Here is a 15,512-nt window from a genome sequence, read left to right on the forward strand (position 1 = left end):
CGGGGCGGCGGATTTAGACGCGATCACGTGAATGCTGGCCGGTGTGTGCGTGTGCGAGCCTTCTCCAGCGCATGCGCTGTTGTCGACGGCGGCGGCGACGGCCATCATGGCGGTATCTAGCGCGGCGGCTGCGGGAGGTGGAAGACGCTGGTATTTCACCCGAGAGCAGCTCGCTCGGAGTCCGTCCTGGCGCTTAGGACTCGACCCGGACAAGGAGTTATCGTACCGGCAGCAGGCAGCTAACCTGCTTCAGGATATGGGCCAGCGCCTCAATGTGTATCCCTTCGGCAACTAGGCCGCGCCTCAGTAGGGATTGGGCTAGGTTAGGGTTACGGAAAGAGGACTAGGCCCGCCGGAGATTCTCGTAAACAACTTGGGTGCCTGTTAGGTTTAAGCTTACCGGGAACGGGGGGAATCGAAGCGTTAAGAGAGACAGGTATCGCGGTCGTCGCTCTGTGGGCAGGGAAGTGCTTATATGGCTGGAGCGCCTTAGGCCGAAGGAGCTTGACTTGGAAGTGCTAAACAGATAGGTTTGCTCGGTGGTTGTGGAATGTTAAACGCACATGTTGTGTGCAGGGTGTTGGGATGTTGTTACGGTTTTGGTTGAAGGATAGGCTCTGAAGTGGGTCTTAATTGATTTGCAAAAGCGCAAGAGACCAGTTAGTAACACGTTACTACCAGGCATTTGTCTGCGTGTTGCATTATTTAGATAACGTAATTTTGAAATTTGATGTGTGAGGTGGGAGAAAAAGTGAGCTATCCTTCCCCCGTGTGTTTGGTTTGAACACTCATATTAATTTGCTTTTGAGCCTCATTTTTTTTTCCAGCCGTATTGGTATTTTAACAGTTTGGCTGAATAAATTTTGAAGTCCGTAATGCAAAGCTTAGTTCAACTTTTTAAATTTAGCAAGCTTAATGTGAAAATATTTGCAGTGTTTATATTTATATATATAATATAATATTGTAACTGTAACGTACGGTCTTAAAATATTTACGTAGAGTCAGAGTCTCTAATTGTGTAAATCCAGAAGATGGTAGAGGACAGGAAGGCCTGGAGGAATGTTGTCCATGGGGTCGCGATGGGTCCGACACGAGCAACTAACAACAACATGTATAGTTTTACTCAAAAATCAGTTCTATTCTTGGTTTAGTTTAAGAAAGTCAACTTTTATAATACTTAGCTTTCACATAACCTTTCCTTAAGAAGAATCGTGCACTATTAAATTTTAACATCTTCCTTAATGATGAACCATTAGTTCTCAACTGACTATTAATACTGCAATTGTTTATATGCATCGATTCTACATGGTTCAGTCCTTTACCCACTTTCATAGAAATGTAAGTATGTTAACAGTTTGTGTTTCTCAGCTGGAGTTCTGAATGGATTTAGTGTGTGTGTGTGTGTGTGTGTAATATGGAAGCAGTAGAACTTTTAATAGTTGAACAAATATTCTGTGTGAAGTCTTCAGAAATGGATTCCATCAAATTTATGCTTAGCTCTACATGCTTACAAGCGATAATGAGGTTCTTTATTTTAAAAAAAGAGGCTTTCAAGGAAACAATTATAAACAATGCTACTTTAGAATATAACAATAACAATGGGCAAACAATATGTGACAAATTTTCAGGCATTACTGATAAAATGCTAGAGCACTGACAATTTAATTGGATGCCTGACAAGGAAGTTTACTTTCTGAGGAAACATCTTAAACTCTCAACTGAGAATGATTGGTTTATGGTTTCCGATAAATAGTTCGTAATAAACCTGCATATTCTGACTTCAGACTTTAGCTGGATTTGTGCAGATGTTGTTACTAAGATTTATTTTGTAAGATTTTATGTTCTTTAAGATTATATTTTGTGATCCTCATTCAGTAATCAACATATGCTCACAAAATTATGCTCACAGTGCATTTTTATAACTTGTCCTAATAACTTTCTAAGGAGAAAAAAAAAGTTTGCAGACCAAAAAGGTGCTAATTTAAATTCAGAGTGATGAAACATTCCTAATTCAGCTGTTTTTCACCCTTGGTTCTAACATATATGTTTCTTTTCCTTTGCACATTTGAGAGTAGTGTGATTTGCTATTTGAAAGATGGTATGGTATATTTAATACATTTCTTCTCTATAAAGGCTGTGGCACCAGCTGCCCTTTTCCTGGCAGCCAAGGTGGAAGAGCAACCTCGAAAATTAGAGCATGTCATCAAGGTTACACATGCCTGTCTGCATCCTCTGGAAGCTGCTCCTGATACACGGAATGAGGTAAGTAGTTAAACTTCTGTGAAAGATGTACTGTGCACAATAAACCACGCAGAAAAAACAAATCCTGGCAGTGCAAATCCACCATGCTTCATTTTATTGAGAATGCTACAGCCACCTTGAAATACAATTGAATAATTTTCAGAATAAGAGTATTTAACAGTTGAATACAGAAAAAAGAGTTACTGCTCTTGGTGCATAGTACAGAAAGCTCTTGGTTTTGTAAGCCAAATTGCTCGTCTGTCCTGTGTGTTCTGGTCAGTGTGTTGAGGAAAGCTTGGTGTGTAGCACAGCTTGCATTGAGGAATGGATGTTGCTTGCCAGGATCATACTCTTATGGTGATATAGAAGTTGATTTGTGAAATCCAGTTATTTTTACTGTTCAAATAAAAAGATTATTAAGCACATTGTTTCAGTTCTTACCACAGCCCTTCCTCACAGGACCAGCACGTCTAACCTTGCCAACAAGGGGGAAGCTTTATTTTAAAGCTAAATTGTAACCAAAAGGCAATTTTGAGCATGTGCTACAAGACAGTTTCAACAGTAGCAGTATGCAGTCAGCAACTTGTGTGTGCGTTCAGTGCTCTTTCCCCTGGAAATGGGACATTTATGCCCATTTTCTCCAGCAGAAATGTAATAAAGATTCCCTCTTGATGTTTTTGCCTCCTCAAGAGAGTGTTAGAAATATGCAGGCTTAATACAGAGTGCCTCATCACAAGTAACCTGCCTGTCCTCTCAACCCCAGGCTTACCTGCAACAAGCCCAAGACCTGGTCATTCTAGAGAGCATAATACTGCAGACCCTGGGTAAGTTTTCCAAGCGGACGGGCTGCTTCATGAATCTCAGACCCAGGAATGTTCCGCAGAATGGAGAGACTCTAACCCAACCCCAGTCTTCTTCACAGCTGACCAATATGGGAAGCCATCAGTCCAGGCGACGGTCCTTGTCATAATGGCCAGTTTATGACTTGTTTATGTTTTGAGTGAATATATTAATACAACTATGTGTGCAAACAGGATTTTCTTTTAACAGGATTTATATCCTTTAGGTTCCAGGCATTGTACTCTGGATTGAAGTCTTAGCAGCTTGAGAGTCTAATGTTTCAACTGTATTACTATATCAGATAATCCAGGATAGGAAATGAATACCCTGATAAATTATTATACATTATTAATGTTAAGCTTTTGCTGCATCTTAAATGTAATTCTTTATTTGAAAGGTTTTTAGCAGTTAAAATGGTATTTTTTGCACCTTTGATAGTTGATAAGCTTGCCATTATAAAATGGTAAATATGTATTCCTACTGTTTCCTGTTATATGCAAAATGCATTTCTATTACTGTTGAGCAAGACATTTTGACTTTGTCTATATAACATGTAAGCATGTTAATCCTAGCTGTGAACTGTAATGTATGAAACAGGTTAAAGATATTTTGTCATAGATGCTTAACAACTGTGTTGGCCAGTATGGACATAATTTATAAACTTGTATCCTGTTAATTTGCAGGAATAAAGAATATTAGTTTCTTCGTATATTTTCCTTTAACAAAAGTAAAAACTCTTCTAAGAACAAACTTAAAATTGATTAAAAACTATTCTAAGAGTAAAGCACTTGCTTGGGTTATTAAAGTGAGCAGAAAAACAAGTAGTTGCTAGAATTTTATCCTATAATTCAGAATTCAGGATCAATTTTAGAATTAATTGAATGTGTGTCAGTATTTTTACCAGGAAATTTAATACTGCAGAAACTTGCAATATCTGTTGCATTCTTGTGCTAGATAATTGATGTATTTGAGCCCAGGAGATGTCCTGTATGCATCTAAGCACAGAGCGGTATTAATTGACTGGAGGAACAATCTACTTTGCCTCCCAGGATCAGAGACATGCATGGTATGTAGAATTACAAGCAAGTTATATCCACGTTCTAAACATTTCCTTTTTTCTTCTAGGATTTGAAATCACCATAGATCATCCTCATACTCATGTGGTGAAGTGCACACAGCTAGTTCGAGGTACGTTCCAAACGTGCAATTTTTGCTCAGACAACATACATGTAGAAATGGTTGTTTACTAGCTCAGAAATTATTTCTATGAATATATTTCCTTGGTAAAGAACGTCATGTTAAAAAGAAAATAGAAGAGACTGTTACTGTACTAAATGCATGCCTTTTGCATGTCTAGAGGATCAAAGAGTTTCAAAATGAAAATACCAATGTCAACCTTTGTAGCAGAAACGTTATACTCAAGCTGTGCACAGCATTCTGTACAGAATGCTTTGCAGTTGTCTTCCCATGTATGGGCATGCACAGGTGTTTTGCTGGTAATTTAATGGGAGGATTGCCTACGCTTGCACATTTATAAGGAGGCAATCCAAGTAGTAATTTTAATGCTTTGAAGCAGGCTTTGCTCTTTTTTAGAAACATCCTTTTTGAATGCTTTGGACAGCTGTAATAATAATACACATCTTAAAGACTATACAGTATATGGTGCTCACAGCTTCCTCTGACCAGAATTGCAAAGAATATATTTTCTGTCCTTTTGAAAAACAGTACCATTTCCATGTCCAAATAATATTTGGAAAAGTCCAACATGGCTCCTTATCCAAGGCCAGAAAAAGCTGGAAATCTTTTTCCTGTCCTCACATGACAGGATCTTGCCCGTTGTAATAATTCCCCTATTCAATAAGCCCAGAGTTTCCACAAAAAGTTCCCCAATCTTAGTTGTAGAATCAGAGAAAATCGATAATATGCTACACCTTTAAGTATTGGCAAATTTAACTTGTGACTTTTCTCTTTCAGCCAGCAAGGATCTAGCACAAACTTCCTACTTCATGGCTACCAACAGGTAGATGTTGAGAATTCAGATTTTTGTTTTATTTGGAAATGTTTTTGTTAAATTATTGCAAAAAAAATTGAAAAAATATGGCACATTTAGAGTGCATTCTTTGATATCAGAACAGTAGATTTCTTTAAAATTGTTTCTTTTAGTTTGAATTTCAGAACAGGAATGTACAAAATATTATAAATGAGCACACATACTGCTAGTCCATCTATGACCAATTCTCTATTGTGACTATAATGGGGAGAAATAGTTTTTTTTTAGTTTTTTTTAAATAGTCCGTCCTGCTTGCCTAAAAAAAATCCTTATTTCTTGTAAATGAGATTTTGAGCTACCAGTTATTAAGGAATTAATTACCGGTTTGTAGAATATATTATCATGGTTTAATTAAGCATGCTTTGCTATACAAACAAAGACTATAGATTCATGAACTAATTTATCAAGTACAAGCACCTAAATTGGTGCTTATTTATTTTCACCAGCTATAGTTTTCTGTATTGTTCAATCCTGTGGAGGAATATTAAATCTCATGTTCATTTCTCTTTCTAGTCTTCAAAATTAGAAAATAAAGACAGTGAATCCAAAAAATCCAATGCAAAATGGTTTTGATCTTGATTAGGCTATTATAGCTTTTTTTTAAAGAGAAGCACATCTTCAGTGCTTTTTCCAGATATGGTAGCCTATTTCCTATGGCACATATTAGTAAAGTTTAGTTCTTGACTTACAATGGCAGTTGGAATTGAAGTATCCATCGCTAAGTGATGCAATCATAAATTGCACTCCTGGTTCCCATTGTTAACTGAATCTCATGGTTGTTATATGAGGCAAATTCTTGCTTGCTTCCTACAAACAAAGTCAGTGGGGAAGCCAACTGAAAGTTGTAATCCTAGGCCATCAGGCAGCTAAGTAGTTGCTGCCAAGTGGGGGGAGGGAGTAAGGAAGTGAGTGAAGGATGCTATATGGGCCAGGGTGTGACATGCCAAACAAGAGTCATGGGTCAGGGAGGTCATGAGAGATTGTGAGAATGGAGGTGTGAGTGTGGAGGGACTTCGACCTTCCCTGCAGGCTTCCCCAGTGACTTTAGGGAAGCCAGCAGAAAAGGTTTCAAATGTAATCATGGGGTGCTTGACAATTGATCGTAAGTTTGAACAAGTTGTCAAGCATCCAGATTGTGATCACGTGACCATGGGGGGGGGTATTAAGATGGCTGGAACTTTTGAGGTCAGGTTGTAGCCATCATTCATCTGTTGTAACTTGGAAGGGTTGCTCTGGTCTTAGCTCAAGATCTGGCTGTACGTACATATTTGTGGCTGGTGTATTTGCATGAGCATGTTTGGATTAAATGTTTCTACTTAGAAGTTAGAGAATGACGATTAAAAATGATAAGTAAAGCTATTTTTGAAAGAACCATCCAGAATTTTTTAAATAGCAAATTGTTACCTTAAGTTATATATTTTTTTATCTTATATTTTTTAAACCTTTTGAGTATTTGTATTTAATCACTGTTTGGGATATTTGTACCCCTTTTAGATTTTGTTGGATCAGCTACTGCTGAATTTAGCAATACTAGCTGTATTTTATGCACATTTGTAAAGAAGTGCCTAAACACTGGTTCTGGCTAAGAAGTGAACAAACCTAAAGTATTTTTAATTACGCTACACAGAGGATTAAAAGAAAGTAAGGATCTCATTGTTTATTTTAAAAAATAGTTAAGAGAAAACTTTTAACATGTATGGTGCCTCATGAAATGCAAGAGGCCAAAGAGGTCCATTGTCCTTCCTGCTGTAAATTGAAAGGACTTAGTTCTCTTTCTGATTGCTTGCTGCCTAACAGTTAATATATTGATGCATAGAACAGTAATAATGTACAACAATATAAAATCTGTCTTTTCCAGTTAATAACAAAATGTAGGTCCGGTGGATGCATTGTATGCAAGATATGCAATCTGATTACTAGTTAGCAGTGTTAGAAAGTTGGTTTTTATAGGAGGAAGGCTTTGGGCTATCATTATGGATGGGCTTTAGAACTTGTATACTCCATCCCAGGCTCCTTGCAAATTTTCATCATAGCAAGTGGTATGAATAGATACGGATCTGTAATTTAAATATTTTTGGAGGGGCTTCTTTTTGCCCAATACTCATCATTTGCACATTTTTGCCATGCACACATTAATCTCCTGAAGGATTTTATGGATTATAAATGTCACGTGAACATTGCCAGGTCCTGCCAGCATATTTTGCCTCATAATATTTCTGAGTCCAGTTCCTTGTAGGTCAGACATGTCAAACTTGCAAAGTCATGTGACATCGTGCAACATATTGGGACGGTTTTGCCATTGCCAGCAATGGTGTGGGCGCAGCTTCCACATGACACGTCCGGCCTGCAGGCCAGCAGTTTTACACCCCTGTTGTAGGTTGTTGGGAAATCTTTGTTTGAATCTTGTTGGAATAGGAACTAGTGGAAATACACAAACACCTGTTTTAGTTGATTTAGGGCTTGAGTTGGATTGAAAATCAGCTGTACTTAGTAGTGTGATTCAAAATTTGCTGTTGTCGGTGATCAGTTTACCTACTAAAAGAGGGATTTGTTGTAAAGAGCAAATTGTTCAGATTTTTTTCCTAGGGTTGTATTCGAGTATTGTTGTACAATCCAATTTGTAACTTTGTTTGGAGTTCATTCCATTGCATTTCATGAAGATCATGTAGGTGTCCTGGAGCTCCAGGCTGACAGAAGCTCTTGGAAAACCTTGTGGGAAAAGGCTGAAGTAGAATTATTGTGCAAGGCAAGCTTGACCTTGCAGGATAATAAAAAAAAATTAAAGCTGAGGGATGCCTAATTCCTGCAGTGTCTGTCCAGCGGGCGGTTGTATGTGCGGCTGCTGTTCAAGCTTGGGAGCTTACAGCTTTCTGTTTCTCTCCCCCTGCTGGTGATGTCAGCCTTCACCTAACAACCTTCAGCCTGCAGTACACCCCTCCCGTTGTGGCCTGCGTCTGCATCCACTTGGCCTGTAAGTGGTCCAACTGGGAGATCCCAGTCTCCACGGACGGGAAGCACTGGTGGGAGTACGTTGATGCCACTGTAACTCTGGAACTCTTGGATGGTAAGTTTGGAGCAAGGTCAAATACGTTCTATGCCCAATAAGAGGTACTCCATTAACTTACTATTTTATTTCTGACTTCTGTATCAAGGTTTCTAGCATGACCGTAAAGAAATGGGATGAATTTTGTAAACTGAACCTGTACTATTAGGCTTTGGACTGCTCTGTTTTTTGCTGACAAGGATGGACATTGAAATATGCTCCTGTAGAATTTGCTGTAGTACTATGCTGCTTACAAGCTTTATTCTTGTGTTTGTGTTACAGAATTAACTCATGAATTCCTTCAAATCCTTGAGAAAACTCCTAATCGACTGAAACGAATCAGGAATTGGCGGGTAAGATGCTTTGCCCACTTTGTACTTCTCTTTGATAAGAATGTTGAAAGAAAACTGTTGCTTGGAGAGTACTAAGCTACAGCCAGGAAACCTCTGCCTCTTTCATGTTTATAGCTTTATAACTGGGATTAACCCAGATATACATTCATAAACATCTTGAGGCACCTATCAATTTCCAGTACAAATTTAAAAATTCACCGCATTGTCTGGGATCATTTCAAGTATAGAGCTCTGGCTTTCAGAAATCAACTATCATATTTCACTACAAGATATCTGTGTTCCACATGAGCTCAGAGCCAGTGTAAGGAAAAAAGTACCTATGATGGCTAGTTTCCACCCAAGGCTATGCAAAAAAAAAAGAAAGAAAAGAAAAAAATCCACAAAAAGAATCTTCATCTACTAAACATAGAGCAGGAGAGCAATAAAATTTTGGAGAGCTATGGGAATAAAAGTTTAGGAAAAAGAAAGCAAATGGAAATAGCCAGAAAGAGGAAAACCTATGAAATGCTATTAAGTAATTATTTTTCTGTAATAGTGATGTGGGATGATTCCAACATTTTGTGATAGGCCACACAGCCCACAACATTTACATTGTGGTACAAACCACGATGCTAGGGAAGTATTCTATAAGCGCAGTGGATCGAAAAAGGATTTTGAGAACACTGAAACTTTATTTAAAATACCAAGGAATAGAGGGTTTTAGAAGGAAGATTTTGAGGACGAACATCATAGTACAGAATCAGCCTTCTGAACTGATAAAGTAGATATGACAGTTCTTATTAAATTATTTGTTAATGGCATTTTTCTAAAATAACTGTCTTTTCATCATGGTGTGTCTTATCAATAATGTGCATTAAAAATGAACTCTGGTACTTCAGCTAAACGTGGCAGTGCCCGCCTATACAGTATTCCTTTCTAGGGATATTGTACGGCTGAAAGAGATTAGTTTACCAGTTTTGAATGCTTTCATTTTAGGCCTGTCAAGCAGCCAAGAAATCGAAGACGGATGACCAAAGTGAGGATGATGGCCTCTCGGAACAGACAATCCTCAGCATGATCTCTAGAAGTGCATCAGACACGACTATTGCAGGCCTGATGAGCATGTCAACGTCTTCAACCACTGGAGTTGCTGCTTCCCTTCCAGCCACAGGAGGAGATTCTCCAGGGGAACTAGGTAGCACAGATCTTTCATCAGACAGCTGGATGGCTCAGCACTCTTTGCATAAACTAGAGATCAGCCACAGAGCTAATGACATTTCTGCCAATCCCGATCATCTACATCACGATAGCGGCAGTGGTGGCTCTTTTGTTAAGCAAAACATCAAAAGTGTGCCACTCGCAAAAGTTTCATTAAAGGAATACCGGGCCAAACATGCTGAGGAGTTGGCTGCACAGAAACGCCAGCTAGAGAACATGGAGGCAAACGTGCGTTCTCAATATGCTTATGCTGCTCAGAACTTGCTTGTACAGCAGCAACGTGAACGGGATGTGCAGCAGGAGAACAACTCTTCTCCAATTATCCTGAAAATTCCTCTAGGCAACAATTCAGATGGTTCTGAACGGCTTCCTACCGAAAAAGCTGATAAGCCCCCATCTACGCTTAGAGTCCGGTTGCCTGCCCCAGGAGACAAGCCTATTGCTTCTTCCAAACAAGATGATATAAAAGTGCGCATTAAGGTGCCGGCTCCCATGGAACGACACAGCCTGTCTGATGAAAACAGTGGCAAGAGCAGGGGAGAGCACAAGGAAAAGCATAAGATCCATTCTAACCACCACCACCACCATCATAACCATCATTCTCACAAACACTCACACGGGCAACCTGTCGTCAACGCCAAGCGTCCAGGGGATCCCAAGCATGCAAACCCAACTGGCATTGTGTCACACAAGGGTTATGTCCCAAATTGTTCCTCCCGTAAGAGACCCCTTTCTGAGGAGACAGCGGGTACAGTTCATGAACACCAGCCCAAAATCAATAAGAGTTCTAAGGGGCCTGCTGTGCCCTTTCCGTTCCCTCAGCATTCTGGCCACAGCCTGGAAGCAGCTGGTCTATCTTTTGCGCAGGCTAACAAAGCCAGAGGGACTCATGGAAAACTGGACAAGAGCACTGCTGGGGCCAATGGGCATAACATGAACCAATCCATTGACTATCAGGATACAGTGAACATGCTGCACTCCCTGCTCAGTGCCCAGGGCATGCAACCCACCCAGTCATCCAATTTTGACTTTGTGCATCATTATGGTGAATATTTGAACCCCAGGGCTGCTGCAAGTGTTGATAAGCCACGGCCACCCCCACTCCCATCAGAACCTCCCCCTCCTTTACCACCACTCCCAAAGTGATAGTTTTAACTACTGAGGTTCTACAAAAAAAATAATGCTCATAGTAATCTCCACTGCCTTGTGTGAATGCCCTTTCCCCTTTTTAAAAGAAACATTTTTATTATTAGTAGGAGAACATAACAAGTCCTTGAAACTGTGAAAAGATACTCTTCTTTTTCCGTGTGCATCCCCACCCCCTTTTCAGTTCTTCTGGGTGGTGAAACTTTTCCTATTAAGGCCAGCTGTCAACTTCAGAGATGAGGGTGGGCTTGAATGTCATCCACCCAATAGGAAATGGTGCAGGACTATTTAAATTGATCGTCTCTCTCCTTTTCTTAAAAAAGAGGATTTTAAAAAATAATTTAAAATAAGTTATATGTTAAGTGTTGATTTTATTTTTCTAAGGTGGATAAAGGAAGGGAGTTATAGCAGAAATGGAAATGGAAAAGGGCATGTGAGTTTCGTTAATGTGTCTTGTCCCATGGAAGTTGCCTCCACCTAAACAAAGGCAGTGAAGGTTGAGAGACACATGTACTGAATATAAGTAAAGTAGAAAATGGAAGTGGTATAGCAGGTTTTTTTCCAGTTTCTCCTTACTTAGATTTGTGATTCTTCATCATTAAGTAAATGGAGACAAGATACAAACCTAAATTTCCAAAGAGTGGTGGATTTGGAAATGTTAGTTAAGTTGCTAACTTTTTTCAGTCCTTCCTCCTGATCAAGGATAATTTAGGAGTGAAGGATTGTAAGTTAACTTCCTTCTTGACCACACTGCTTCTTTAGTGGTGCCATTACTATGTTTGCCATTTCGGTCTTTGTTTCAGTATTTGTCTCGCTGGAAAACAAATAGCTAACATGACTTAACCATTAAAAAATTTCATGGAACTATATTTCAGTGATGGGCAGAACTGCAGGCTAGTGCACAAACTTGAGAGTGCCTTCAAAGAAAACAATGTTGCAATTAGTATAGTTGGGAAAATGTGTGTTTCAGCAGAGGAGGAAGAAGTGGAAGAGGCTGACAGCCTATGAACGTTAGAGCAGTAATCTTGATTCTGGGATGCTTTATTATTATATCTTAAATACATTATGGAGTATGAGATTTTCACATTTTGTCAAAAAGGAAAAAAAGATATAAAGATGAGAAATGAATCGAGCAAATTTGGAGAACAGAGCAAAGATTGCGAGCCTGCGGTCTTCCAGATGTTATATTTCCCAGTATCCATTGCAATTTTTCATGATAGTATGGGCTCCTGGAAATTACAGCTTGCCAATATCTAGAAGGTCTATAAGAGGGAAGAAAATTGAATGAAAGTAGGGTGAAGATCTCCTGTGAATATGAAGATATTGATACAAAAATAGCCAGTTTGAAGGTCCCCTGAATTGGTTTATAAATGTTGGTGTAATGTTCTGAACTTGTAGCATACTACTACTGGTATGCTAAAAATGGGGCTAGCATTTAAACATGGACATATATTATGTTTCTGTAGATCAGATAAGAATATTTTAATTCTACGAAATCAGCCTTGGTTTCTAATCCAGCATTTGGACAAAGTATTTGGAGTGAGTGGTCTTAAATCTCAACATTCTTTTTAGTCTTTTAATATAGTCCCCTTGTTCCACGAGTCATTTCAGGATATTCCTACTGTTGTGAATTCCAAATTGAAAAATGAGGGACTGTGACTTAAAAAGGGTTTGTTATTCAAAACGGATTACCCTAGTACAGGGGTAGGCAACCTCGGCTCTTTTATGACTCATGGACTTCAACTCCCAGAATTCCTCAGTCAGCTGACTGAGGAATTTTGGGAGTTGAAGTCCATGAGTCATAAAAGAGCCGAGGTTGCCTACCCCTGCCCTAGTATATATCAACAGAGGCCCAATCCAGTATGTTCAATAGAGTACGAGCTGTGGCCTCTGTAATGTCATGTGAGTGAAGTTAATTGCTGCTGGTTTCAGATGATGCATCATGTTTAAAATAAAGACACTCATCTGCTTGTTTTTGCCAAAGTATTTTCTCTGAATTTGGAATAATTATTTTCCCACCACCTTTGGATTTCTGAAGCAATGGTGTCTATTGATGCAAACTTTGGCCTAGTTTTGTGTAATGTTTCAGAAACTTTCTAATCCCTGGCTCATTTTTATTACTATTCCACGTTTCAATAAATGTACTGTCTCCGCATTTGGTTTGTTCCTTGTGAAATTTCTTGCTAATATTTGAATTTATTAGGAAAAGTCTATACAAAAGTATTTGGGACAGTAACAGCAGTATTCTGAATCTATAAATCTCATTTATTTCCTAGTTATTTACACTGAGATATAAAAACAAACAATAGCAATTACAATTTAAAAACAAACCACAATGGATATGAACAAAAGAAAGTAAAGAGCCAAGTAGGAAAGGAAAAATAACTTTGTGGCATGATAAAAAACATAGACCGCATTTAGTAGACTCTCAGGTGTTCATATTTTCAGATTTTAGATCATAATTTGTCAGTTGAAAACTGCAGGTTATCTTGCTGTTACAACAGTAATCCTTCATTTACTGTGCTTACTAGAAGTTCCTTATCCATGGAAATGAATGTGGCAGTTACATAAGAGTAATGTATGCTAAACTGTCTAAATCAGGGCTTTTCAACCAGTGGTACGGGTACCAGCTGTGGTACATTGGCACCTGGCAGGTGGTACGCAACCATCCTAGAAGCGCAGATCAGCTGGAATGTTGCAGCATCTCCAAGGTCTTGTGATTTACATCCAGATGCTTGGCAACTGATTCATATTTATGACGGTCACATTGTCCCAGGGTCATGGGAAGTGACCCAAACCTGCTGCAACCACCCAGCAGACGGGGAATAAAAACCAAACACCACCCACCCCTCCCCCACTGCCAATCCTCAACAGAAATGCTCACAACAATGAAAACCTCGGACAGGAGGAAGAGCGCTGCTGGGCGGGCAGGCAGGTGTCTTGCTCGGCTGTGGCTTGGGGGGCACTTTTTTCAGTGCCATTGTAACTTCAAACAGTCACTAGGCAAACTGTTGTAAGTTGAGGACTACCTGTACTTCACTTTTTTCCTTTTTTGGGGGGGTCATCAAGTTTTTGATACCTTGCTGGGCGACTGGTGGTACTCGCATGTTCCCATATCCTAAAAGTGGTACAATGGGTGAAAAGGTTGAAAAGCCTTTTTCACCCACTCATAAAATTTTCCCCAAATTTCATAATACTCTGACTCTGTCTTATCTTTAATTATCATTGTAAATCTATTCATTTCTGCACATTCCATTATTTTCCTGATCACCTCTTCTGGAGGAGCTTTCAGTACCTTCCAGTTTTGCGCAAACACAATCCTAGCTGCAGTGGTTATATAAATAATCAAGTATGTTCTCTTTGCTATATTTCTCTGGTAAAATACCCAACAGGAATATTTCTGGTTTTAATTCTATATGTCGTATTATCTTTTCTATCCATGATTTGATTATGTTCTAATAGGTTTTAGCTTCTGCACACATCCACCACATATGATAGAAAGAGCCTGGTATTTGATGGCATTTCCAACATTCCATAATCTGTCCTTAAACATTTTAGCTAGTTTTTCTGGAGACATATGCCATCTGTAGAACATCTTGTACATATTTTCTTTATACGCTGTCACCATTGTCAGTTTATAGTTTCTTTCCCACAATTGCTGCCATCTATATAATTCAATCGTATATCCAAAATTTCTTGACCATTTTATCATTGACTCCTTAACTTGCTCCTCCTCTAATTCCCTATATAATAAGTAGCTATACATTTTTTTAATCCATTTTTCTTCAGTTCCCGTATTTCATCTAACTCTGTTCTCCCCAAATTAAAACCATCTACGGTATTTTAGCATCTTTTTCATATCTAGATTGTATTTGCGTTCTCATGTACCAATCCATCTTTACTCCTTTTATCCTAAAAGTGGTACAATGGGTGAAAAGGTTGAAAAGCCCTGGTCTAAATCAGAGGTCCCCAACCTTTTGGGCACCAGGGATGGTTCTATGTAGTTTTTTTCGCGCACCATAGGATGCGTGGTTTTGTGTGCTGCCTGCATCCCACAGATGGGGCTTTGCTTGTTTGTGCCGACCAGTTGCTGGTATGCCGCGGCCTGGTACTGGTCCATAGACCGGGGGTTGGGGACCCCTGGTCTAAATCATCTCTTGGTTCTTATGCTTAAAAAGAAGCTATTGTTTTGATCAGCTGACATTTTATAGGCTTGCTTGAAATATCACATTCAGTAATCCATGGTTTGTATATTGTATGGGTATGCACCTGCATGTGTCAACTACAATACTTAGAGTTATAAATACAGTATGTAAATTTATAATGGACTTGCAAAACCATAATTATGTGTATGCAGAAAGAAAAGGTCAGGGGAGCTTTCTCGGTCACACACATAATATGAAAAAGCAGCAGCAGATTTTGAGAATAGTACCAACTTCTTTCTGCATTTGCAGTTGAGCAACTGTCTGTTTAGTCCTAAAATAAAATGCAGAGTCCATGTAACTCATACTGGACTGCAAGGAAAGAAAGTTTTCCTAGCCTGGCACTGTCTACGTTTTGATCTGCATTCTTGGAATTCCCATGTTGGTTATACTGGCTGGCCATTTTCAAAATTGCATTCTGGTTTTTTAAAGGGATTTGA

The 15,512-nt window shown here is 39.1% G+C and overlaps 1 protein-coding gene across 5 annotated transcripts; it reads left to right on the forward strand.

Annotated features, from left to right (window-relative positions):
* Positions 1-31: 31 nt before the first annotated feature.
* On the forward strand, positions 32-13,025 carry CCNT1 (cyclin T1; the record flags this gene model as incomplete). 5 transcript variants are annotated; one of them, XM_081317958.1, is made up of 9 exons in its annotated part: positions 32-276; positions 1,257-1,338; positions 2,134-2,262; positions 3,005-3,065; positions 4,207-4,269; positions 5,056-5,101; positions 8,032-8,195; positions 8,457-8,527; positions 9,503-13,025. In XM_081317958.1, the coding sequence occupies 9 exons, from the start codon at positions 32-34 to the stop codon at positions 10,868-10,870; spliced, it is 2,229 nt and encodes a 742-aa protein (XP_081174084.1). The 5 variants fall into 5 exon arrangements, with proteins under 5 accessions (XP_081174084.1, XP_081174087.1, XP_081174088.1 ...); XM_081317959.1 differs by having other exon boundaries at positions 133-276; positions 1,208-1,338; XM_081317961.1 differs by lacking the exon at positions 9,503-13,025 and having other exon boundaries at positions 99-276; positions 8,457-9,491.
* Positions 13,026-15,512: the final 2,487 nt, after the last annotated feature.

The sequence above is a fragment of the Vipera berus genome (genome assembly GCF_964194415.1).
Source record: "Vipera berus genome assembly, chromosome: 2".
Taxonomy (NCBI): domain Eukaryota; kingdom Metazoa; phylum Chordata; class Lepidosauria; order Squamata; family Viperidae; genus Vipera; species Vipera berus.